The 24,606-nt window shown below is 43.0% G+C and overlaps 1 protein-coding gene across 10 annotated transcripts in view; it reads left to right on the top strand.

Annotated features, from left to right (window-relative positions):
- rxraa (retinoid X receptor, alpha a) overlaps positions 1–24,606 on the top strand; it is a 159,617-nt gene that overhangs the window by 91,995 nt on the left and 43,016 nt on the right. For 2 of the 10 annotated variants that reach the window (XM_017492918.3, XM_017492917.3), the window contains exon 1: positions 5,945–7,521. The exons of 3 other annotated variants lie outside the window; for them this stretch is intronic. In XM_017492918.3, coding sequence (XP_017348407.1) covers positions 7,218–7,521 — 304 coding nt within the window. In that variant the 5' untranslated portion in view covers positions 5,945–7,217. Of the gene's footprint in view, positions 1–5,193; positions 5,734–5,940; positions 7,522–9,847; positions 10,092–20,274; positions 23,502–24,606 lie in introns of those variants that run through there. 5 more of the 10 variants (XM_047161937.2, XM_017492915.3, XM_017492916.3 and 2 more) reach the window with 5 other exon arrangements.

Raw genomic sequence — 24,606 nt, 5'->3', positions numbered from 1 at the left:
AGCTCCCGGTTGTGTGTGTGTGTGTGTGTGTTTTTATTTTTTTTCAGCCGCAGCAGCTGCCTGTAACCCAGGACGGTAATGTTGTATATTTAACGTCTCCACAGCCATCTGTCCGGGCATATTGTGATCCACTCCGGACATGTGCGTGTCCACTATGTACTTATACAACAGCACGAGGCTGTATCTTTTTATAGCAGCGCTTCATCTGACACCACCACCACCACACACACCCACACACACTATCACTTTTTCTCCATTGCGCTTTATACGGTTATTCAAAAAGCAGAGGCTCACGGTCCGAGATGGTAGAATCCCGCTCCCCTCTCAATCAGCACGCATAACACAGCTGCTATTGTGCACAATCTGCTCTGATACATGACTAATAAGCATGTGTAACACACACCCAAACACAAAGATAATCAGAGTGTGAATCTGAGGAACAGTATTGCGTCACATTTTTTTAAGCTTCAGTACTACAAAAGACTTACTCGCTTGCTTTCTTCCCCTCGCTCGCAGACTCCGACAGTAGAGCCGTAATTTCGTTTTTCACACACCGGAATCTCTGATGAAATGTCAGAGGGTTTAAGTGCAAAAAAACAAGAGCTCTTGAGATTATCATGCGGTTACGGAGGAAACGTGGAAACATCAGAGTGTCAATTCAAACCCACCGTTTTTCGACTGTCGTTCTGTATTTATTCATTGAGACCATGTGGATTTTGTGTCTAAAAAAATTACACGCCGTTCCGAAATGTCTTAAGTTGTTTGACTTTGTCGAAACCGCAATATATTTTCCCTTCAGCTTTCATTTAGCTAAGGTCGGAGCATCGTGAAGCTCGCGTACCCCATCGTCTCTATGTAAATAACAGAACTAGAGTATACACTCGTGGCTAATTCAGTATTTGAGACACGTCTTTTTCCAGAGACGACATGCTGGTGCAGGGCCAGATCCCACATTTCACACTGGTTACATGTCACGAATCAGATATTCCTAATGCGCAGCGTAAATGCAATTATAGGAACGATAACGTCTTCGAACGAGCACGTTAATAATAAGTAAACCTGTGATTTGCAGCCGGGCTGCTGTTATCAGAATTCGGTGTTAGTTTTGTAGCATCTGGATGGACTCTCGCTCTCTTTCTCTGTGTGTTTTGAAGTGCTACTATAATGTTCTCATAAGGAAGCGGAGATTTGTGTAACCGAGGCTTGGCTTGAGCGTAGAGAGCAAATTCACACGCCAATCATTTGTGTTGGTGAATTTCCCGTTTTTTCATACAGGAGAGCACAATGAAACTGTCAGTGTTCGTATGTTCGTATCAACTGCCAGTCAATGATGACTGCCTTAAAGCCGTGTGAGGGAGAGAGTAGCTGCCACATTAGAGAGAGAGAGAGAGAGAGAGAGAGAGAGAGAGAGAGAGAGAGAGAATGTGGAATTCCTGTAGGATGAGTGTGTGTTTGTTTCAACAGCTCCATGTTTGTCTGTAATCTTCGCTCCTGGAGTGTGTGTCCCACTGCGTCTCTCTTCAGGAAGAAAGGGGGCTTCCCATTTCCTGTTTGCGCTCGGAGAGAAAGGAAAAGGTTGAGAATTTGAAGGAAATGTTCCCACGTACTTGAAAACACACACGCACACGCACGCACACACACAAAGAGACATATCGGCATATCCATCGATTTTAATATATTATCTCATGAATATATGGTAATATGCTCTCTTATGGAGTAAAACACTGTTATAAGCTGTTCTAGAAAAATTATTTTCAAAATGGTACGTTATGCAGAGTTACTATTCCCTCCCCACAGTGGACTATTTTCATACAACAGCATACCCCAAAGTGTTTTATTTCTCTTCTACCACAACGCATGTCTTTGGGCTGGAGGAGGAAACCAGAATACCTGGAGGAAACCCCAGACCTGAGCGCACACGGGGTGGAGGCGGGATTCGGACCCGCAACCCTGGAGGAGCGAGGCTCACTAGGCCACTGTGCCCTGAAAGTTATACACACATGTATGCAGATACTCAATGTACGTCTACATTAAAGCGATTGAAAGACGAATACACTCCGCGAATCCGTCCTTGCATTTCCCTTCCCCTGCATTACAGTACAACCGCCGCCATCATTTGCCATTTAAATCCACCTCGCCTCTTCTGCTCAGCGCTCGTCTCGATGGTGAAGGTCTCGTCCCACGTCGACCGAGAGAGTGAGAGCAAAGACGATTTCACTTCGAGGGCGTGTAAAGCGCACAGAGCCTTTCTCGATCCGCAAATTAAATTTCTCTTTCAAGCTGCATCGTCGTTTCGATCGGCTGGCTTCTGCAGCCTTTTGATCTGCCTCTTGTTGTTGATAGAATGAGTGCAGATTAGCATTGACCTTTTGCTTTCATGACTAATTCTCATTTATCTTGCATTATTGCTCAAGCAATTGGCTGTGTATACACCGACTCTTCGCTCTCTGAGATGGCACCGGCACAAAGGCAGGTTTTCATTTTCTTTGCTCTGTTTATGAAGGAGGACGTCGGTCAGGTCAGAGGTCAGGACGCCGCAGATCGTAGCGACCGCTCCGATTAAGCCGGTAGAATAGCTGAATTATGTCATGTGCTACATGACGACTTCATTGCGTAACAGTGATTTGTTGCTAGTTGTAGCTACTTTTTCAGGAAACGCTTATATAAAACAAAAAAAAAACTTTGGGCGGTAACACATCACGCCACAGCCGGACATGTTTTTATTCACATTTCACAGGCTAACATTAATCCATCCTGAGGAATACATAACTGAATATTCTGTTAAATGTTCAAAAACATACAATGAGGACCCACGAGTGACGCAACAGGCGATCCAAGTGCCACGGAAGCAAAATTGGCCGCAGTCTCTAGGTTTGAGGGACGGCATACGCTCTCTCTCCGCTGTCAATCAGAGCAAAACTAGCCAATCATATGCGTCTGTGCGCTCGCAAATGCGGAAAACAGGTTTGCATGCTCTCTAGAGAATGTATAAGAGTTGTTAAAATCCCACAGCGGTCACATTCCAGCCTTTTTACGATGCCACATTTGTTTCCCATTCTGCGAATCAGTTTGTCCCGAAAATCTGTAGGATTGTCAATTAAAAATGATTTGTAAAGCTACAGGTACTGTGACGGGCTCTTAGAGAACAAGAAATTTTCCTCTTTTTTTTTTCTTTTTTTTTGGCTGGCAGGTAATCCATCAAATTAAGTATCACAGTTTTTATTTTTTTAAAAAGGGGTGTGTGTGTGAAAGGAATGAGAGGAAATATGGTCAAGCGTGTAGGCGTGTGGAGCAGAGCATGTGATTCAGAGCATGTGTGTGTGTGTATAAGTGTGTATAAGTGTGTACAGTATGCCAGTGACTCGTTAAGGGAGCTTACCGCTGTGTGTAATCAGCAAGCTGGATCAGGCGCTTGGTGTGAGAGTTATGTTTTCCAGCACACTTCTGAAGCAGAAGCTCAGGGTCAGATAAAGGTCGTGCCCCACGACCTCTCTCTTCTGTTTTTACCCCGTACGAGTGCACGTTTCATTTGAGACAGCAGGGACGAGGCGGGAAGAAAACTCCGATGTTCTCGACCGTGTGGGAACGCACTGATAAAGACCGGAGGCGTAATCTCTGCTAAGAGTGCAGCATATATTTTTCGGAAGTCTATACGTGTGGGCTCGATAGAGGTTTGTTGGGTGTTTGAGTGTGCAGTGCGATGACGTCTTGACATGTTTAGGGTCTGAAGTCGAAGTTGCTTGTGCACTCGAGCTATGAGGCGGATGTATCTAACAGGAAATTGGAGAACGTTGAGTTGTTCAGTATCTCAGACTTGATTGCGTGGTTTCTGATACACTGATATCTGTGTGAAAAAAAAAAGAGAGAAAAAAAGTCAAAAGGACGTCATGGAGCTCAAAACAACTCGTAGTTTAGTTTCAAAGCTGAGTCACTTTCTTATTAGCACAGGGTTTGCTGTCGATCCACCCCAGCATCAGACTCAATGGGGTGGGGGGGGTGGGGGTCTTGGGAAGGCGTGGCCTAAAGTTAAAAGTATTTGAAGTTCGATTAACGTGCTTGTTCTTATATCATATCTGTAGTAAAAACTTACTTACACACTGAATCACATAGCGGTCGTGACACAGTAATGGCAGTGTGTAGCTGTGGGAAAGTTTTCTGTGAGGAGATATTTCCTGGTCATTTTTGGAAAGAGGCTCCAGAGACCGCGCTTTGTAACCGGCGGTAACTTGAGGGTGGTAAGAGAGGGCGGTAATGTTTATAGCTTCTGTAACGTAAGTCGCATTGTTTTGTAAAAAGTATGTCTTTCTTTAATAAATAAAAACTCGCTAGTGTTAGCAAATTTCTGTAGCGTAAAAAGAATAAAACACTCGGCACCCAGCGTGAAGCGGAGTTACTGTTACTGTGCCGACTGTGTGTTGATTCTTTTCCTATTACGGCAGGTGTTTTAGTCCTCATTTACAGTTGAGGCCACGAGTTTGCATACGCCGTGCAGAATCTGCAAATTGTTAATAGTTAAAAAAGAGGGTTCGTTTTGTTTTTTTGTTTAGTCCCGCCCTGAATAAACTATTTCACATAACAGATGTTTACATATAGTCCACAAGACACAATAATAACTGAATTTAACACAAATGAACCAGTTCAAAAGTTTACATACCCTTGATTCTTAATCCTGTGTGTCGTTACCTGGATGATAAACGACTGTGTTTATGTTTTGTGATTGTGACACGATTCCCGTGTTTGTCCAGAGCAGGTAAACTGCCCACTGTTCTTCAGAAAAATCCTCCAGGTCCTGCACATTCTTTGCTTTTCCTGCATCTTCTGCGTATTTAACCCCTTTCCATAAGCGGCTATATAATGTCGAGATCCTTTTTTTTTTTTTTTTTTTTTTTTGTTTCATTTAGTACCGCTTTTCAGAAGCTACATAAAATATTTACATGTTTCCCAGAAGACCAAGTGCAGGACTAAATGAAAAAACAAAAAAAAATGTATTATTATTACCTTTTTGCAGATTCTGCGAGGCGTACATAAACTTCTCAACCGTATGTGATCTACCGTTACATTTAAAATTGTGAAAGCGGGATCTCGTGCATTCTCAGCACAGGCTACTACGTAATCTGGTTTAACCTGGATGAAAGTTATTACTTTACTAATATTGTACAGCATGATAAAGCATCATGTCATTACAGTGGTGTAAAAAAAAACAAAAAAAACATTCATATTGTCATTTGCTGAAAACGTGTGAAAGGTATTAAGTTTTATATGAATGTCTAAAATGTCCTAACTCAAGTTGTTGCTATTTTTACAGCACGTGCCAGGCTGGACTTTCCTAACAGCGCTTTCTCCCAGCTTGTGTGTGTGTGTGTGTGTGTGCGTGTGTGCGTGTTTGTGCAGAGGCTTTACTGGAATTCGGAGCAGGAGTTGATCTTGTTTTGCTGCTTTATGAGTCTGAGTGTAGCTCTGTAATTGAGGTTATGGGTGATTAAACTCTCCATGGCCCTTCGCAATCCCCCAGCCGGCCATCGCTCAGCGTCGGAGACGATCTTCTCTGCTCAGTGTGTAATTGATTACTGTGTGTACTCTCTCTTTACCCCCCTCTCGATAAAGCTGATTTAGGCCACATCAACCGGTGTTTAGTGTCAGATCGGTCTGAAAAGGGAAACTGTCCCTCCTGCAGCGTGTGAGAGAACGACCTCGGGGGTGTTTACTCTGCTGCGACGGGTGCCTGCTGCTCGGGTAGAGTGTGTTTTTAGATTCAACAGTGTTTGCTCTTCGGCTTTCGTGAATGGTTTTCAGGTACACGGTCTAGTAGAGATACATTTTTGATTTCTGGTCGTTATTGTCAGAATTACTACCTGTTTATTGACGGTAGGAAGAAATACATGATGGTAGATTGAGACGTTTGACTTTTGATTGTTGTGTGTGTGTGTGTGTGTGTGTGTGTGTTGTCGTTAAGTGAAGCAATGAGGCTCTGCCAGGGGAAAATGGTTTGTACGTGTTAGAAGATTTTCATGACAACTTGCAAAAGACTGATCAGCATTTCGCAGAGCCGGTTCATCGAGTCCATCAGTGCAGTCAGACCAGGACAGCTTTGTTTGTGTGTGTGTGTGTGTGTGTGTGTGTGTGTGTGTGTGTGTGTGTGTGTGTGTGTGTGTGACTAAGGTACATTTTATCAATTTTATTACTGAACCTGAACTAGGTCAGTCGCCAGGGGTTTTTATGTTTACCTTTATGTTTACGCTACTTTTATAGCTCCTTTTAAAAAAAATTTTATAAGAAAATTATTATGTTTTTAATTATAATTTCTCTAAAATGTATATACTTTAGAAACATCTCTTAAATTTCTTCCTAACATGTGGCCACTGTTTTTGTTATCGTTATATTAGCTGCGTATGAGTACATATTACGACACGTGCGTCGTTAAAAAAAAAATTGTTTTAAATATCGTGACGTTATTTTCGCCTTACGACAGAAATCCATGTGGAATTTCCGATCGGTTAAAAGGTGTTGATTATTTGCCTATAAAACAACCTCTGGGATTAGTAATCGTTCTGATACGTTATTTATTTTCAATAGGGACAACGTATGGTGACGTTTTCGGTGAGGAGGTGTTTATTTAACCTTTTTTTTTTGTTTTTTTGGAAGGAGTCTCCAGTGTCAGACGGAGAGCTAAAGCACTAAAGCTGAAAAAATGAGCAGCTGGTGAGGGGACGTGTTTATAACCGCTATAATGTAGGTGATAGCACGGACTATCTTGTGTCGTAGATGTTCCACGGTGTTAAATGTAACTATTAATGGATAAACAGTATGGTATGTTGTTCTTACTGTAAATAAATCCATAAATAATTGTGAGCATTTGAAAATGATTGTGGTGTAGGAGGAATAAAACACGACCGGATGCGCTGTTTTACATCATTGAACGTAACTAAAAGTGTGTGTTCTTTAATAATTGTTCGCGTTGGTGGTATAACAGGAATTTATTTGAAAAAATGATTTACACGTTGTTGTTTTTTTTGTTTGTTTTGTTTTTTATAACAGTAGTCCATGTTGTGTTTTATTCCTTATATATGAACTGTCGCTATTTAATGGCATCATAACTCGCCGTATTCTCTCTTAGTGTGTTTTTAGTCTGACATCACACCAACAGCAAACCCTCCATATCACTTTCATGACGAAGCATGTAACGGGAGGATGTCCTTTCTTTCTGTCCCACATAAATCATGTTTATCCTTTTAATCCACCGTCGTACTGCATGCTGGAGCGGAGAAAAAAAAAAAAACGGTCTCATGACTGGTGTGGAAAAACCCTGGCCGAGGCCGAGCTTTAATGTTCTGCTAGCTCCTTGTGTATGTTGGCGTGCGTCCAGCAGCAGGCGAAGAGAGTCAGCAGCCCCTGTGTTTGCCGTATGCAAGATGGATGGTCTTGTTGTATGTGTGAGGCCTGGCCTTCAGGTGTGCGCCATCCGTGCCCGAGACGTGCCTTCCGGGAACATCCCGGAACGCCAACCGCGACAGGCGAACTCCCGTAAGCTTCCGGAAAACACCTGCCTTCTGCAGCGCCGCTCCTCATGCCAGGCATAACACCTCATTCATCTGGTTTCCGTGTTCCACCAATGCTAACACAGCCTGCGCTCCCACAGGGGCCGCGAATAAAATACGGCTTGTGTCATGTAGGTGACCGAGTGGGTTCTAGAAACAGGGTCTCGTTGACGCACTTGAGTAACACAGATGAGATTGTGTGTTAAAGAGATTTGCTCAAAATAAGTTCTTGACTCTGATTGGTCAGAAGGTGTTTTCAGCTCGGAGCGTAATTCTGGTTATATGTTGCGCTCAACGTAAACAGATGTAACTACTGATATGGTGAAGTTTTCTGTGAGGAAATAATTTTTTTTTCGTATTAATGGAAGGAGTCGAACAGTCAGAGGTAAAGCTGGAACAAAGAAAGGTCTTCAGGATGAAGAGCGTTGCAGTTTCTCTGTAACGTTCAGTGGAACTATGAACAAAAGTAGAACGTGTCATTGTTTAATGAATAAAAACTTGCAATGGCTGGTAAATTGCTGTGGTATAAGAGAAGGAAAATGCTTCAGGATGTACTGTCGTGTAATTAAAGGTTTATTCTTCTCTGTGTTTGCCCTGTAGTGAAATCAAACCTCTCTCATCGGGCTTGTTATGGAAAGATGAGAGTTGGACTGCAGCTGAACACGAGCCAACATGCTGCACCCTGATGCTGTGTTCTCTTCCATTTACTGTCTGTCTCTCTCTGTGTCACACTTTACACTCATTTGCAATGCATTTTACACACTGACTTCCTCAAATAACCTCTCTCTCTCTCTCTCTCGCTCTCTCTTTCTCCCTCTCTATCTCTCTCTTTCCATCTCTCTCTCTCTCTCTCTCTCTCTCTCTCTCTCTCTCTCTCTTTCTCCCTCTTTCCATATCTCTCTCCCTTTCTATATCACTCTCTCTCTCTCTCTCTCTCTCCATCACTCTCTCTCTTTCTCCCTCTCTCTCTCTCTTTCTCCCTCTCTATCTCTCTCTCTTTCCATATCTCTCTCTCACGCTTTCTTTCTCTTTCTCTCTCTCTCTTTCTTTCTCCCTCTCTCTTTCTCTATCTCTCTTTCTCTCTCTCACACACACACTTTCTCTATCTCTCTTTCTCTCTCTTTCTCTCTCTTTCCCTATCACTCTCTCTCCCTCTCTCGCTCTCTCTTATTTTATGTCCCCTGTATTAAGGGGCCAAGCACTGAAGGTGGCACCCTATTGTTATTCTACCGTTCCTCTTCTTCTTCTTCTTCTTCTTAATAGGCCAGCCTATAGTACAGTCTAGTAAAAAGACCAAATTTGGGCCTACATTTATGGTCATAACTTTTGAACTGCACATCCCTGGATATCTTGGGTCAAGACGAGCTAATTTGATTTTCCGCCATCTTGTATTTTGTCAAAAACTGCTTTTTCGCTACAAATCTTGTCCAATCATCACCCTCATCTTCAGACCAACCTTGGGAAAAATTTTGAAAAAAAATGTTGATATTCCAAACGGTTTGCCTGTAATGTGCCAACAAATCTGACGGTACACCACCAAACAGGAAGTGAGCCTGTATCTCAGCAACAAACTGGCACACTGACACAGTTCTTGGTAGGTGTTTTCAGGACCATGCCATAAGGCTATGCAACAAATTTCCTGACAGCGCCACTTACTGTTCAAAAGTTCTAATAACATGCTGAAAATGTTTCCATCTAAATGCCATTTTTGCTGCTCCTCCTCCAAATGTTGTCCAGTCGTCACCAAATTTGGCTCACGTCATCTTGAGGCCTGTCTAAACTACTGCCATTCTAGCAATTCAATACGCTATTAAACAGACAACACATGACTGACAGGGTTACTATCAGTTTTCATCTTTATTATGTGTTTACAATGGTTCTGCTTTCCTGTAATTGCTTAGGCAATAATTGTAGCACATCTGTGAATGTGCAGCTCAGTGAGCCTGGGTGCTTGGCCCCTGAAACTGCTGCTTGCAGCTTTAATTTATCTGTATTTATCTGTATTTATCTAAACTCCACCCATCTGTATTTCTCTCTTTCCTGTGCTGCCCTCCCCCATTGTTTTTTAATCTAGAATTGCCTGCAGTTTGTCTCTGTATTTACTTTCTTCATCATTCTCTCTCTCTCTCTCTCTCTCTAAAAGAAATGTTCTACTTTTTATATATATATATATTTTTAACTTTCTTATAATTTCTTTTCTTTTTAATCTCTCTCTCTCTCTCTCATGGCTCTTTCATACTCTGTCCATCTGTCTCTGGCACTCTGAAACACCAGAAATCCCACTCTCGGGGCTCAGGATCATAATTGGACGTGACAGACCAAGCTTTTAGGAACATGTTCACTCTCCACCACTTCACCAGTCCTGTCTCGCTGCGCCCGTGTGTCAGACTCTCAGCTGCAGTATTTCCTCCTTGTCCTCGTCCTGTCGTCATCAGCACTTCGGTCCTATCCGTGACGGAGTGGACCGTGTTCTTTCTATCCCTGGATCCATGTGGTTTTTGGACTTACAGAGGAAAGGCGTTGTGAAGTGAGGATTAGGACGTGGCTTATCTGAAGGTGTTGTTTTTTTTTTGTTTGTTTTTTTTAACGTCTCCTGTCCTTCTGATCTACAGCGGGACAGGAAACTCATTTTGACGCCCTGTCGGAATAAATTTCATTATTTGAGTGCTGTTTGACTTTTTATGTATTGGAAAGCCAAAAATTCAGATTTGACTGTTTTAAGATCCCTGGTGTAGTTTTTTTCAGTCAGTTTTTCTTGTTTTGTTTTTTTAACCCTTGTTTTTGTTGCATTGATGAATTTATGAAAATTATATATTTTTTTGCGTTATACCTATAACTATACCTATAACCTATAACGCAATCCTCGTGCGTTAGTGAGGCTTAAAAACTTTTTACCTGCATCTTAAGTCAATCAAACTTCAATCAAGTGCTGGCCCCCTGTTGCAGTCCACGTGCTCCCTCTTGGCCTGCTAGACCTCTTCCCGCTGCAGTTTTCATTTTATGTGGTTTATGAAAGAGACAGACAGAAATAGAGATGGAGACAGTCAAAGATTGAGACAGAAAGAGAAAGCGAGAGGGGACTAAGAGGGACAGAGACAGAACGAGAGATAGCAATAGAGAGAGAGAGAGAGAGAGAGGGTGCTGTAAAGAGGAAGAGAGCTGTTCCCTAGGGACCTCAGAGTGACTGATGATGGTGATGATTATGATGATGATGATGATGATGGTGGTGGTGATGGTGGTGGCAGAGCTAATAATGGCACCATCCTTTTTTTTTCTGTAATGAATATGTATCGGGTCACAGATGATTTATCCATCATAGCGGCATTCCATTGTGTTTACATGAGCTTCTGATGGAACTTCATCAAGCTTCTGCTTGTGGGGTCTTGCTGTAATTTATGTGCTATTTCTTTAATGCTGATTGTTTGTCTTGGAAGCGGAAGCACCCCATGGGTTTGGTGTTGTTGTTTGCTTGTTGGGTGCCAAAGGGAGGATGCTGGGAGAGGATCGTGCACACACACCACACACATGCACACACGCACATACATGAGGCATGTGCTGGCCCCCTGTTGTGGTCCACGTGCTCCCTCTCGGCCCACTAGACCTCTTCCTGCTGCACGTACGCACATAGTTTCCCAGAGTTGCCTCCAGTATACTGTCCAGCCCCATGAGTTTGAACGACTCTGTTGTTTGTTGTTGTTGTTGTTGTTGTTGTTGTTGTTTTCCACTCGGACGCCCTGAAGTTTTTTAAACAGCCAGACATTTGTGTTTCATTACCGAGACCTTGAACAGAACAAAAGAATAATAATCAGAAAATAGTCACGGGGGGGGGGTTTCAAAGGCTCGTTATGTGGTTATTAAATTCTCTTTCTCACTAAAAAGAGCTTTTATATAGATTTTTTTATCAACTCAAAATGAGAACCAGCTTCTTTCGCTTTGCCTGATGCCAATAGAAAAGGATTCTGTTGTCCTAAATCATGCGCAAACATACCCCAGCTTTGTGTAGAAAAAGAATTACACATTTTATGGGCCATGATATTATCTCCCCAAAGCAGCCCTATAAGGGTATATGCGAAACGATGGAGAGAGAGACATCTGCATTGGGACGCAGCCAAGGACACTCTCTCTCTCTCTATCTATCTCTCTCTCTCTCTCTCTCTCTCTCTCTCTCTCTCTCTCTCTCTCTCTCTCTCTCTCTCTCTCACACACACACACACACACACACACACACACACACACACACACACACACAGGGAATGTTCTTATTTTACACTACCACCTGAATTATAGATACCGTAGCCAAGTATAACAGTGCTGTGTACAAGTATCACTTAGGTACCGTTGCGCATGTGTATGGAGGATTTGGCATCACGTCCCACAACACACACTTTCTAGAAATAACTCGTAGCCTGCGGACACAAACAAGTCCACACACACACACACACACACATCCTAAACAGAAAGTGACAAATTCCCCAGCGTGCCGTCATCACGCTGGCGGTGTGATAATTGTCAGAACGAATCATGTTTGTTGTGTTGGATCCACAGCAGTTTCTTCCATACTGTCCATCCAGCAACTTCACGTCTACCATCATTTCCCACATTTTAACTGAATGTGTGTGTGTGTGTGTGTGTGTAATGAGTTTGAAGTGGTGTCAATGCAGCAGAGGCTTCTGGGATGTGTAAAAAAAAAAAAAAAAAAAAATCAAGCTCCAGACCACCAGACTCTGCTTACACCCTATAAATGAGGCCCAGTCAAAGTAACGCTGGGATAACACACCAGAATTAACGTCTACCTGAGAGGCAAATTAGGAACTTGAGATCAAGTTTCCATCTTTCCACCATCTTTGTCAGTGGCGTACAGGATAACGATTCAGTCATGATTTTGAATCTTTTGTTGTTGTTATTGTTGTTGTTTTTTATCTTTTGAGATTCATGACTGTATACAGGTGTAAAGACAAACAGTACTTAGTGAGTTGAAATGTTCAGCATGAGCAGATTGGGAATAAGAGTCCTGGGATGAACCCGAGATGGTCCTTGTGTCCGAAATCGTGTACTGTGACAGTACCTACTGCAATCGATTCAGTACCTACTGCTCGGCTGTTGATACAGTATGTACTGATCAGTACATGTGTGTAGTATGAATACAATCCGGACATACTAATGACAATGATAATGAGTCTTTATTGGTCACATATACATTACAGTACAGTGATTTTCTTTTCTTCGCATACTCCAGCATGTTAGGAAGTTTGGGACAGAGAGCAGGGTCAGAGCGCAGGGTCAGACATGATACAGCACCCCTGGAGCAGAGAGGGTTAAGTGTCTTGCTCAAGGGCCCAACAGTGGCAGCTTGGCAGTGCTGGGCCTTGAACCTTCTGATCAGTAACCCAGAGCCTTAACCGCCAAGCCACCACTGCTCCTAAACTACTACTAACTACTACGTCCGCCATGGTGGCATTGTCATGTGACATCATAACAACTGCAAAAAACTTAACTGTTTAACGTAACGAGTTACTCAGGTGTCCCATAAGGAACAACCTTTAATACCTATAGCACTTACACTTGAAATGAGCCGACACACTGCTTTGCGCCAGTTTTGATTATGACAACTCTTCCTGCCTCTTTCCTATTGGGATAGCGCACTGCCGGTTGGTTCCATACTGCAGAATCTCAGCGGAAGCAGTAGATCGTCCGGGTATTTCTCACCTACTGCTTTATGAATGCCGAGAATTCGGATACACTACTCCTTTGGCGTACTGCTTTATAGTAGGGCAGTAGGGACGTTCGGATATTCACAACTAGCGTTCATGGTACAGCAGCAGTTCTTGGGTACAAATCTGCAGCATCCAGGTGAGATTATCCACTGAAGATCAGCACTGTTTTATTTTGAGAAACTTTGTTTGGTCTGGTTAGAGTTGTGTTGATAAAGTCTGTCTGAAAAATCCAAGGCTTTCAGAGGCTTAAAGAGGGGCTTAAGGGGTCATTATTTATATTTTTAAGGCCCAAATCAAGTTAGAGTCCTAGCTACCAAAAGTAGACCAATAACAGGGACTTTTTACTGGCTGGTTTCAACCAGGCCACACTGCTCCAGTAATCATCTCCCTTGCATTGTGACATAAGTATCTACACTCCAACGATTAACAGTTAGGTTAGCTATCCTGACTGGATTGACTGCAAGAAACCACACAGTGCTGATGTTCTGAGTTATTCCTTTTCATTTCATTTTATCTTCAGTAATCGCTTTATCCTGGTTCAGGTCATGGTGGAGCTGGAGCCTTTTCAAGGAATACCCAGTATGAGGAAGGAATATGGTCTGGATGAAACACTAGTCCATTGCAGGGCTCCACACACACACACACACACACACACACACACACACACACACACACACACACACACACACACACACACACACATATTCACACCTAAGAGCATGTTTTTTTGGGAAATGGAAGGAAACTGAAGAATCTGGAGTAGCACCCAGGGTTTGTGATGTATCCGACACTGATTACAAGGACCCAGTGTTTAGTACGTAATCCTTTGTGTGTGTGTGTGTGTGTGTGTGTTTGGAAATTAGCCTAATTAGATCTCACTGTGGCCATGTGCTGTGAATTCTATCTCCCATGTTGGTGTTAATGTTTTGAGAAGCTTATATAAGAGGAATTTTAGCAGGGAACCAGAATGTCCCATTTGTCTCGTCTAATAGGGGAAATGCATTATAGATGTACACACAGCTCTATTATAACATCGCTCATCACTGTAAAACTAAGCTTTTTGCTTTCGCACCGCATCCCCTCCAGCTCTAGACACCAGGGATTCGGGTTTAGTTCAGAAACGAATGCTAATGCCGCACTCTTGTGTGGACTTCAAACGAGTTGACTCAGTGTGTGAGCACCGCATTAGCTTCACGTGGCGCCGCTAGGTGCGGATGCTCCTTGGGGGGACGACTCCGCAGGTTGCTGCCTCTAATTACATCCCGTGTCATATCGAGTCCCGGCTGTAATCAAGCTTGTATTGTCAGCCGGAGCAGCAGGGCGTCCATCCCTGGCGTCCTCTCCCTCACACTTTCTGGCTCTTCAGATGTAAGGACAAGCCCGAGATTACTTTCAGCTTGCTGGGAAATCGGCAGTAATCGGGTTGTTGCGAGATTAGGTCTGATTCATGCGTGCGTCTTCGTAGGCTCGGCTTATTTTCTTGGGTGTTCAAAACCATAATAGATTAGATAGCAGGAAGGCTCGTTTGCCAGCGCTGAAGATGTTATCAGGAGGACTTGTGAAGCATCACGAGTCTGACTGATTTACAACTGGTAGGCCAAAAAACCCTCTTTATTTAGAAAGCAAAACAGACGATTTTCCCTCCCAAAATGTGACTAATGAACCGAGCAGTCAGTGTATTACATCAAAGGGTCTTTATAAAAGGTTCTCCTTCGGCTGGCCTCCCTCCAGAACAACATTAAAGTGAGCCAAATTCAAAAGTGCAGGAAAGGGAAATTAATTGTACGACAGAAAGACTCAACATCATCACTCACTGCTATTATGTGGCTCGTTGAAGCCCAAGCTCATAGGATATGTTGGTTCGTGTGTGTCTGTGTGTGTTTTGGCTCGGAGGAGCACTCGTATCGCCTTGACGTCGATAAGGACAATTAGGCCATATCAGAGGAAAAGGAGCGATAGCACATGTAATCTGTAGCTTATCAGGCAACTGTTGTTGTCAGCCAACTGCATCTCCTTCATCGCCACTTTCTTCTGTTTCCTCTTAGTAAACAGATCTTTATGTAGCTCAATAAACAGCGAGCAAGAGACGTTTGCTCCCTGTGATTCACCACCTACATTGAATGTCTTGGGTGGCCAATTCCCGGTGTTTTATTTCCCCAAACACTTATCCCTCATTAAACTTTTTTTTCTCCTCTTGTTGTGGCTGGAGGCTCGATAGCTCTTCCACCAGACTCACTCCGAGACAGAAGAATCTCTTTATTTGGGCTCACGTTGCAGTTGCGGTTCCGCTGTCAGCTTGGATCTCGTCTCGACCCGCCTGCTGATGAACACTATTAAAGAGCTACTATTATTCCTCTAAATCTTTGCCATCTGATGAAGCCATTACACACTGCGCTATTCAGCCTCGGTTCTTCAAGTGTCCCAGTCTGTGCCCTTTTTTTTTTTTTTTTCTTTACAGATTTCCTCCTCAGTTCTTCCAGCCATGCAACTCATCTCTTAATTAGACAAATACATTCAGAGAACAGATGAGAAATGTGGCTTTTTATTGTATAGAGGGCGGGGTTAAATACCAGTCAGAATTGTCCATCAGGTTCCTCAGAAGGTTCTTGGATGGAGCGATGGATTCACATTACTGATCGGCATTATGAGGAACTTTACCTCAAACTCAAAAGTCAATCTCATCTTGTGTTCTCTTGAAAACTGGGAGCTTTTTTCAGCGCTCTTTTTCTGTCATCGTCATGCGTCTTCTGTGCAATCGCTTCCCGAGTTCGAGTAAACACATCAGCCAGGACTATTTACTCTCCGTGCCTTAACAGTGTGCACCGGGTTAGCATGTTTATACGAACACACACAGCAAAGTGGTGATTAATACCACAGATGCTGTCTCATACAAACACATTTTCATATACATGATTTTCTCTAACTACACCCACTTATTTCCAGTCCCTACCGCTCTGTTTTTCCGCTAATGGTTCGAATTTGCTGCGCAATAATAAACACCATGGGGTGTTTAACGATGGCTACTATCAGTGGCCATGTGGTAAATGTCAAATAAATATCGCCATGGCCGTGTTCGTGTCCGTCGTTTTGGACAAGCGGTCTGTCCCCTTACACAGAGGTCTGTGCAGGATGTTTGCTTCACTCCCCCGGTCACTCCTCATCACATTCAATCTCTGAAGAAAAAACACACAGCATTGCACCCTGTGCCGCTTTTGGGCTCAGAATTATCTCGCCCACTTGGAAGGTCTTCAGGAAGCCGCTCTGTTATTTCCCCCTCTTCTATACCTATGAATAAACCTGAGCGTTTCACAGAAATGCTAACGATTTCTGCCGAATTGTCGCCTCACTGCGCCATATGTGGGATTCAATAACACGCCAGCCAACACCAAACAGCCTTGTGAATAACACATTGTGTATGACTTTCAGAAATGCGCAACAACACCAGGGTGTTTTCACAGTGCCTCAAACTCACCATGTCTCCATGGGCTAGTAAGGTTCGGGCTTTGGAAAAATGTATTCCTGTTCTTGGTGCTGTCAGAAGAGATGTACAATGACCTGCTTTTTCCTGGACAGGCTGTAATGTTTTGCAGCATTTTGTATTTTTTTTGGCTGTTCCTTTTTTATTTTTTTTGTGGTCTTCTTCTTTGTTTTTTCATGAGAGAAAAAAACAGAGGCAGATGAGGCACCGTTTATAGCTGGTATGATATACAGTATTTGTGGACATTCCATAACATGGATGTAAACTATAAAGGAATTGAAAGGATGTGTGATTCTTTAGTACTTGTTGCAAATTAAAGGAAATTAATCAGCTTCACACCACACTGTCGTTGATTATTTTCCTATAACAGCATACCCTGTCGTGATTTAATCCTTACATACTATAATGCCTATTTTATATGAAAAAACGATGTGCATCCATGACATACTGTAACGTTTTTTTCCTCCAATACAACAAATTAGTCTTGTTTATGAAACTTCATCAACTAAGCAGTATAATCTATAATAAATTTAACTTAGCTAGCTAATGTTTGATGAGAAAATTCAGTCCCTCCAGGATTCTGCCATTTTATGATCGCAGAAATTAACGCAAAATCAAGCAAACTCCGCAATATTCAGAAGAGCCCGCGATTTTTCTAAATTACCGCCGATTTGGGCCGAGACGCGCCATGGGACGTCATCACAACGTGCATTCAGCCAAATAACTCTTCAATTCACGTGCTTCGAACATGAGTACAGCTAAAAGGTCTCATTTACCAACGTACATCACCGTGAAAAACTAGTTGTCGTGCGATTGCAGTTTCGCTAGTCCGAGTAGTTTTCCGCAAAAAAAGCACAGAAACTCGAACAAATTTGAAAAAAGCCGCAGCAAAATCGAGCGTTTTTGGCCGAAACAATCACAAAAAATTCTGCGAAATCCATTACGGACTGCTAAATTGACTAACCTAACCATCTACAATCAGTGCACAAGCTAACGCCAGTCACTCTCATAACTTTTACAGCAATTAAATAACTTTTATTCGTATACGTACGCATGAAAAGTCTTGTCGCAAAAGTTTTACAATTGTACATTTACTTCACATTTACAGTATGTTAGCTAGCCACGCCCCTCCCCCACCCTCCACTTTGAATTTTTCCATATTTTGTAATATTACAACCTGGATCTAAAATGTCATGAATCTAAACAAAACAACCCATAATGTTACACTACAAAATGTGGAAAAAGTTTGAAGGGGTGAATACTTGTGCACGGCGAACACTTTGCCCATATAAAACGTTCATTTGTCTGTCTGTCAGTCACAAGCTGATCGTGGTGAACACAAAGACAGTATATTCTGGAAGGACATTATTAAGCTCAAGTGAATTTCTCCTTACTTCTTCTTGTCCAGACTGTCGCTATGGAAATACTTTAATGAGGACACGTGTGGTCTCTGTGCTCCTCACTGCTTCTCTGCAGAGACTGGAGGAGGTGGGAAAGCGAGCAGGTGGTAATAGACCCTCATCTGGAGCCAGTGCTGACCCTGGACGCCTGTAACATTCATAATGCACAAGCCCCAGATCATGAGTCACGTCTCCAGTCGTACAGTGCAGTGCTACAGGGGATAGAGCGAGCGAGACGATACAGACACACACATACACACTCAGCAGGGCTGTCAGATTTCTATCAAAATCGATTGCATTTTATTGAAGTTTAGTCAAATAAAATCATATGGATGACATGGTGGCTGGTGGACACAGTGGATTAATTGTTAGCACGTTTGCCTCGCACCTACACGGTTTGGGGGTTAGAATGCCGCCTCCACCCTGTGTGCGCGGAGTTTGCATGTGCTCCATGTGTTTCAGGGGTTTTCTCTGGGTACTCCGGTTTCCTCCCCAGCCCGAAGACATGCATTGTATGCTGATCGGTATTTCCGAATTGTCCCTAGTGTGCGATTGTGCCCTGCGATGGGTTGCCACCCCGTCCAGGATGTCCCCCGCATTGTACCTCGGATAGTCTCCAGGCTCCGCCGTGACCCTGTGTAGGATAAATAGTATGAAAAATGGATGGCTGGATAGACATGGTGGCTCCAGAGTTCAATTGGTTCGATCCTGTGCTCGGGTTCTGTCTGTGTGAAGTTTCCATGTGGGTTTCCTCCGGGTTCTCCAGTTTCCACCAACCTCCGTCCAGGAATTAGCGATTTAAAAAAAAAAAAAAATTACCGCAGATTTTCCGCAGATCGTGTGACGTCATCACGACGCGCGTTCAACCAAAGCCCTCTTCGATTCGTGTGCGTCGAACATGAGTACAGCTAAAAGGTCTCGTTTTGTACAATTGAATTTCGCAAGTAGTTTTTTATTTATTTATTTTTGTTGCAAAAAGCCACAAAAAGCTCTGCAAGCTGCGTCTCAAGTTTTGAGAGAGAAAAAACGCAGCATAAGAGTTTTTGGCCTCGACAATCACAAAAGAAATAAAACGGCGCGGAATTCCGTACAGACTGGAAAATAAGTCCTGAACAGTGCTAGTGTAGGAAAGTGTGATGTCACATAGTGACATCTTTGTTTTCACACGGTGTATTGGCGTGTTTTGTAAATATTTTTTGCAGCAGTATGAGATAAAATCGTGGTTAACGTGCACTCCACTGCATTTAAAAAATAAGCTACACTTTTTCTTTCTATAGACGTGAATTATGGGACTAAAAACGTACAACATCCAGCGGAGATTTTCCGTTTAAATCCAAAGAAAATGAGTCTTGACAGGCGTAACACACTCTCGTTCGCACTCTCCACCTCACACAGGCATTCGCTCCCGTGTTACTTTTATCTCTCTCTTTTTTTCCGCTCTTAAGGGCTTTTTGTGGTTTTTGTCCTCATGTGAGATGTTCACAGTGTGAATAGAGAGGCTGCACCTCCTCGCCGTCTCTTTGTTAGCTGTTCAGTAATGACTCGCTGAAAGATATACTAATGATCTGGAGGGTTTTCAGCCTCTGCAGATTCCGTCTCCTGTGACCGAGAGAACATCTCGAGCGTGCAGAAAGCTATTAGCATCATTTATGAACGTATTTTTACCTTGATGGGTGGTTTGCAGGAACGCGAGACTGCTTTGTTCTCGGGGAGTGATGTAACCGGGCGAGGGAGATAAAAACGAACGGCAACATGTCATCGCTAGATCTTCAACCTGTGAGCAGTCTGGGATGAAATGAGTCTTTGTGTGTGTGTGTGTGTGTGTGTGTGTGTGTGTGTGCGCTCATTAGTCTGGCAGTCAGCTTATTGGCTGTGTTTGTGTGTGGGTGACAGAAAGATACGCAGGGAGGAACACACCCCCCCCTTCCCCTTTTTCAATCCCTGTTACATTTTTTTTTATGTATTATTGTGTATCTGGTGTGTGTGTGTGTGTGTGTGTGCGCAGTGTCAGCCAGTGTGGTCTGTGGAACCTTTCCCACACCCCTAAACCGTTCCCACACAGAGCCTAGTGTGAAATCTACACATTTCCTCAATGAAGACATTTTCAGAGAAAGAGAAAACACTTTTTTTCCCCTCTTTCCGGATTGTTTACAGTAGCCTCCTGGCACACACTGTAATCCTGCTTAATTTTCCGCGCTCGCCATCAGGTGTGTGTTTGCACACCGATGATCAGCGGTTATTCTGTCGCGCAGAAGGTCTGTTTTTATTTCCACTCCCTCCTCGCTCTTCTGAGTCCATCCACGCTCACATCATTGGCAAGGACGCAAGCTGGAGGATTGCCACTCTTCTCTACAGTTGCCAGGGTTGTGCTTTCTTTTTTTTTTTTTTAATCGTCTCTTATCTCATCTAGGGAGCACATCCAGGGCAGGTAAGAAGCTCCTGATGAAGCTTCCAGGGGCTTTTTTAGACAGCTTGTAAAACACGTTTCAGTTCCTGGCCAAACAGGTCGTGGGAAAACCGCCAGCGAGGAAATATCATTATATCTGGTGAACTCCTACAGACAAAATATCTGCTCAGAGGAGATTCTCTGGTCTCAGTGAACCCTCGATTCGGATTTCACCGAAATCACTGATGACACCTTTAAAGGCTGCAGGTCTGTTTATTCTGGATTGAAGGATATCTTTAATCTGCACTCGTTAAAGGGACAGTGAGTGATTTGGTAATAGCTGAATTGCTAATCAATGAGTACAGCTGTAAAGAGCTTTGGTCTGTTTATAATGGATTGAAAGATCTCTCTGATCACCCCCTCCCCGCCCCCCTTAAAGATATAGTCATTGATTTTAGACATAGTACCAGTAGAGTCTCTAATCACTGACTACAAATGTAAAGGACGGACCAATCTGACCCATTAAAGGTGTAGTCAGTAATTCTTTTGACACCTGAATCTCTAATCATTGACTATACTTTTAAACGTCCAGGTCTCTGATTGCACCCATTCAATGTCACAGTGACAGCTGAGTCTTGGATCACGGTCTGCACCTTTAAGGGACTTCTTTGTGACCTGAGAGACCATGAGAGCATAGATGGATATACAAATCTATAAAAAATAAATAAATAAATAAAATTGGTCAAATTTGCCAAAGATCTACGTTTATCCGTCTTTAATCCTGATCTGGCGAACCAGTCCTGGCGGAGATGTACAGGACAAAATAGACGAGCGGTGAATGGTGAATGAAGGTGCCATTAGGCCCAGCAAGACCACCAGTCTTGGCTGGATCTGTCGCAAATACACATTAAAAATAGCATTGAATTAGCACACAAATACACACATCTGCATGCCCTAATTATTCCCTATTAGAGCACATAAGTATGCCCTCCAGCAGGCTGGAGAGATTACTGAGCCAGACAAGTCCCTGAACAACAGAATGTCTCCCTTTTGGCAAGGAGAAGACCATCTACTGCGTCCCCTCCAGAGCTACACATTCCGCACTGCTCACTCATTCTTCATCAGCCACATTACGTTAGACATCAGATGAATTACTTACGCTGATGCAGACTGGCATCTCTTGGTTGTAGGGTGGGCTGTCTTTTCTGACGAAGAAAAAAAAAAAAAACGCCTGGATTGAAAGGAAGTTGAGCTCCCTGTCATGAAGGAAAGGAAAAATACAGTGTTGTGTTTTTTTGTTAAAAAGATTAAAGGTGCAGTAAATAATTTTATTAGCTGCAGTTAGCTGTTTTGAAAATCTCAACTCTCTACACGGAAAGGCAATATGAGTGACTGGTAAGAAGAGACCTTGCCATTTCCGTGATTGGTAAGATGTTTGTTTTCGACATCATTTTGTCTGTTGTTCAGTCCATACAGGATTTCGCAGAGTTTGGATGATTGTTGTCGTAGAAAACTACTTGAATTGGCGAAATTGCGATTGTACGCAGTAGTTTTGCAGTGATGTTTGTTGGTAAATGAGACCATTTAGCTGTACTCATGTTCAACGCACGTGAAACACATGTTGTGATGACGTCACATGACGCTTCTTGGCCCAAATCTGCGAAAAATCTGCGGTCATATTGAAAAATTGCGCGTTCCTCCGAATATACTCCTGGAGGGACTGATTGTTTTCACGTGTCCACAGAGATCAGTTTTTCTCCTACGCCGGTCTTTTATTAAAGCTGCAACGTGAAGAAAACTTCCAAATGTTTTGACTTAAAGTGCCTCCAAAATGAAAATGGGTGTTTCAGAAATTTTTGGATCTGTTGCTTCGTGTTATGGATACCAATATGATAGTACAGTATATCTTGTAAAAAGTACAGACTGTTTTGAAGATATTCTCATTTCTCAAACGCTATTGGCTGTCACTCCTGTGACTTCCTTTTTCTGAAGGAAGTACGTCAGCGTACGGAATCAAATCGCCGCTCTCAAGCCTTTTCATGCGGACTTGAAGACCACGTTTAACAGTAGCGCCTTTTTTGGCTGCATTCTCCTTTTTCTCACACTTTCCTTTTCAGCCACTGGCATTTTCCTCTTGCCTGTAAATCATGTCGCGCACACATGTCGGTGGATGTTTTGGGGGCATGTCAGGAAAGCCGAAGGGACAAGCTGTTTTTTGTTTGAATTTTGGACTTCAGAACGGTAATCTATGCCAAAATCGTTGACGGTAACTATTAAAAAATTGTTGACACCAGCTTTAATTCGTCAAGACATTCTTGACTGTGGTTTGGCTGTGGCGTTTAATTATTGAGTGCCGATAGCGATGACTTGGGGGTGTTTGGAGAACGCGATGGAAGGGGTAGGATGTGTTGCACAGCATCCTCTCTCCTCTTCCCATTTCTTAGCTCGTGCTTTTGGCCTGGAATCGATCAGCGGCACTGGGAGATGATGTCAGTCGTTGTGGGACAGCATGCTTCTGGATGACACTCCTGACTGAACACGCCATTATTCTCAGCTGTCAGCTCGTCAAGCAGTACATGCTCTCGGTTCATGTTCAGCTGCTTATGAAACGGTCCTTCGAGGAAGCCTGTCTTGTGTTGCGTAACAGCATTAGGTCAACATGCTTATTTGTCTACTGTATTACTGGTATACAAATTACTTTTGGGGTGGACTCGAGTCAGGCTGAGGCATGTGTCCTCCAGGTGGCTGTTGTGCAGATTTGTGTAGGTGTTTCATTAGCCTGTTGAATTCCCCTGAACATGTGGCTTTGTCGAGCATGAATGAAGGCAGAACGAAAGGCGAGAGAGGCTCAGGTTCTCGCTGGAGAAGCAAATCTATGGCCTCACTCTCAGCACTCAGGTCCAAGGCAAACAAATCTAGAGAGAAAAAAGACGGTGGACGAAAACATGTGGGCTGAAGAGCAAGAGGTTTTGAGTCTAATCACCAGAGGTAATGACGTTGCCCTCCTCACATTTCTGTCCTCTCTGAATCCTCACGTGTCTTGCTGTCTCTTTGTGAACTTCGCTCGTTAGGTGAAAAGGTCGCGTGAAGGTTTTGCGTTACAGGGATACTGTGCTACTGTTTATAATGAGAGTTTGGGGACAGGGTAGCATGCTTGGAGGATATGTAATGAAATGCTGACGGTTTGTCTGTATATCCTGCCATGGAAGGAACGGACAGAATTTATTTCTTATGTCATTGCTTCCAATGAGTCGAGCGTCAGTTCTGTGACTTTCCTAATCAGCTTGTTGAGGAGTTTGGTATTTGTTCTCTGGTGCCATGATACACTGAGGGAATAACCAGTAGCCTGAGCTACTGTAGACAGAAAAAACCTGACCTGGCCTTTCCTGTAGAGCACATCAGTGTTATCCATCCAGTGTAGCCTGGAGTTTGGGTTTATTGCACTTTAACTTGGTTAAATATGATGACTGTTAACATCAGGCTACTAGTCGAATTAGCATATAATAACTAGGAGTACAAATAGCCAATCTTGAATTTAGTTATTTTCATATAATACCACATTCTGATTTGTTGTATTGCTCGTATACCACAGCATTTTCCCAACAATTGCAATTGTTTATTGTATTAATGTTGCAGAATGCTTGTCGTGCTACATAAACCTCTCTTCATAGAGAACGCAAAACGTGCAGATAATGTGTTAGAACAAGCATTAATATAAACCTGTGATTTGTCTTGCAGCTGGAACTGCTGCCAGAGCGGCTGTTATAGAAATAAATCAACACGGTCTGACCAATCTGATTCGAGAATTCACCAGCAATATGGTATAAATATAAATAAGCCACAGCTTATTTGTATTTTAGAACCAGCAGTTTTGGTGTACGCCAGGAGAAACAGCAACCCTTCTAGCAGATGTTAGGAGTCGCAGGGTGGTTTATTTATATTGTCTTTCTCGCCTCGAAATCACATTTTTCATTAGGAATCAAAACAAAATGAAATATCGCTCCAGTCATTCTGAACAGTCGCTCAAACGTGTGGACGACTCAGTCAGGAATGTCCCCGTTGCTAATATGAGTCTCTTGGGTTATGTGAGCAT

The sequence above is a fragment of the Ictalurus punctatus genome, chromosome 18 (genome assembly GCF_001660625.3).
Source record: "Ictalurus punctatus breed USDA103 chromosome 18, Coco_2.0, whole genome shotgun sequence".
NCBI lineage: Eukaryota > Metazoa > Chordata > Actinopteri > Siluriformes > Ictaluridae > Ictalurus > Ictalurus punctatus.
The sequence above is the reverse complement of the archived record's forward strand: the minus strand, read 5'-3'. Positions and strand labels throughout refer to the sequence as shown.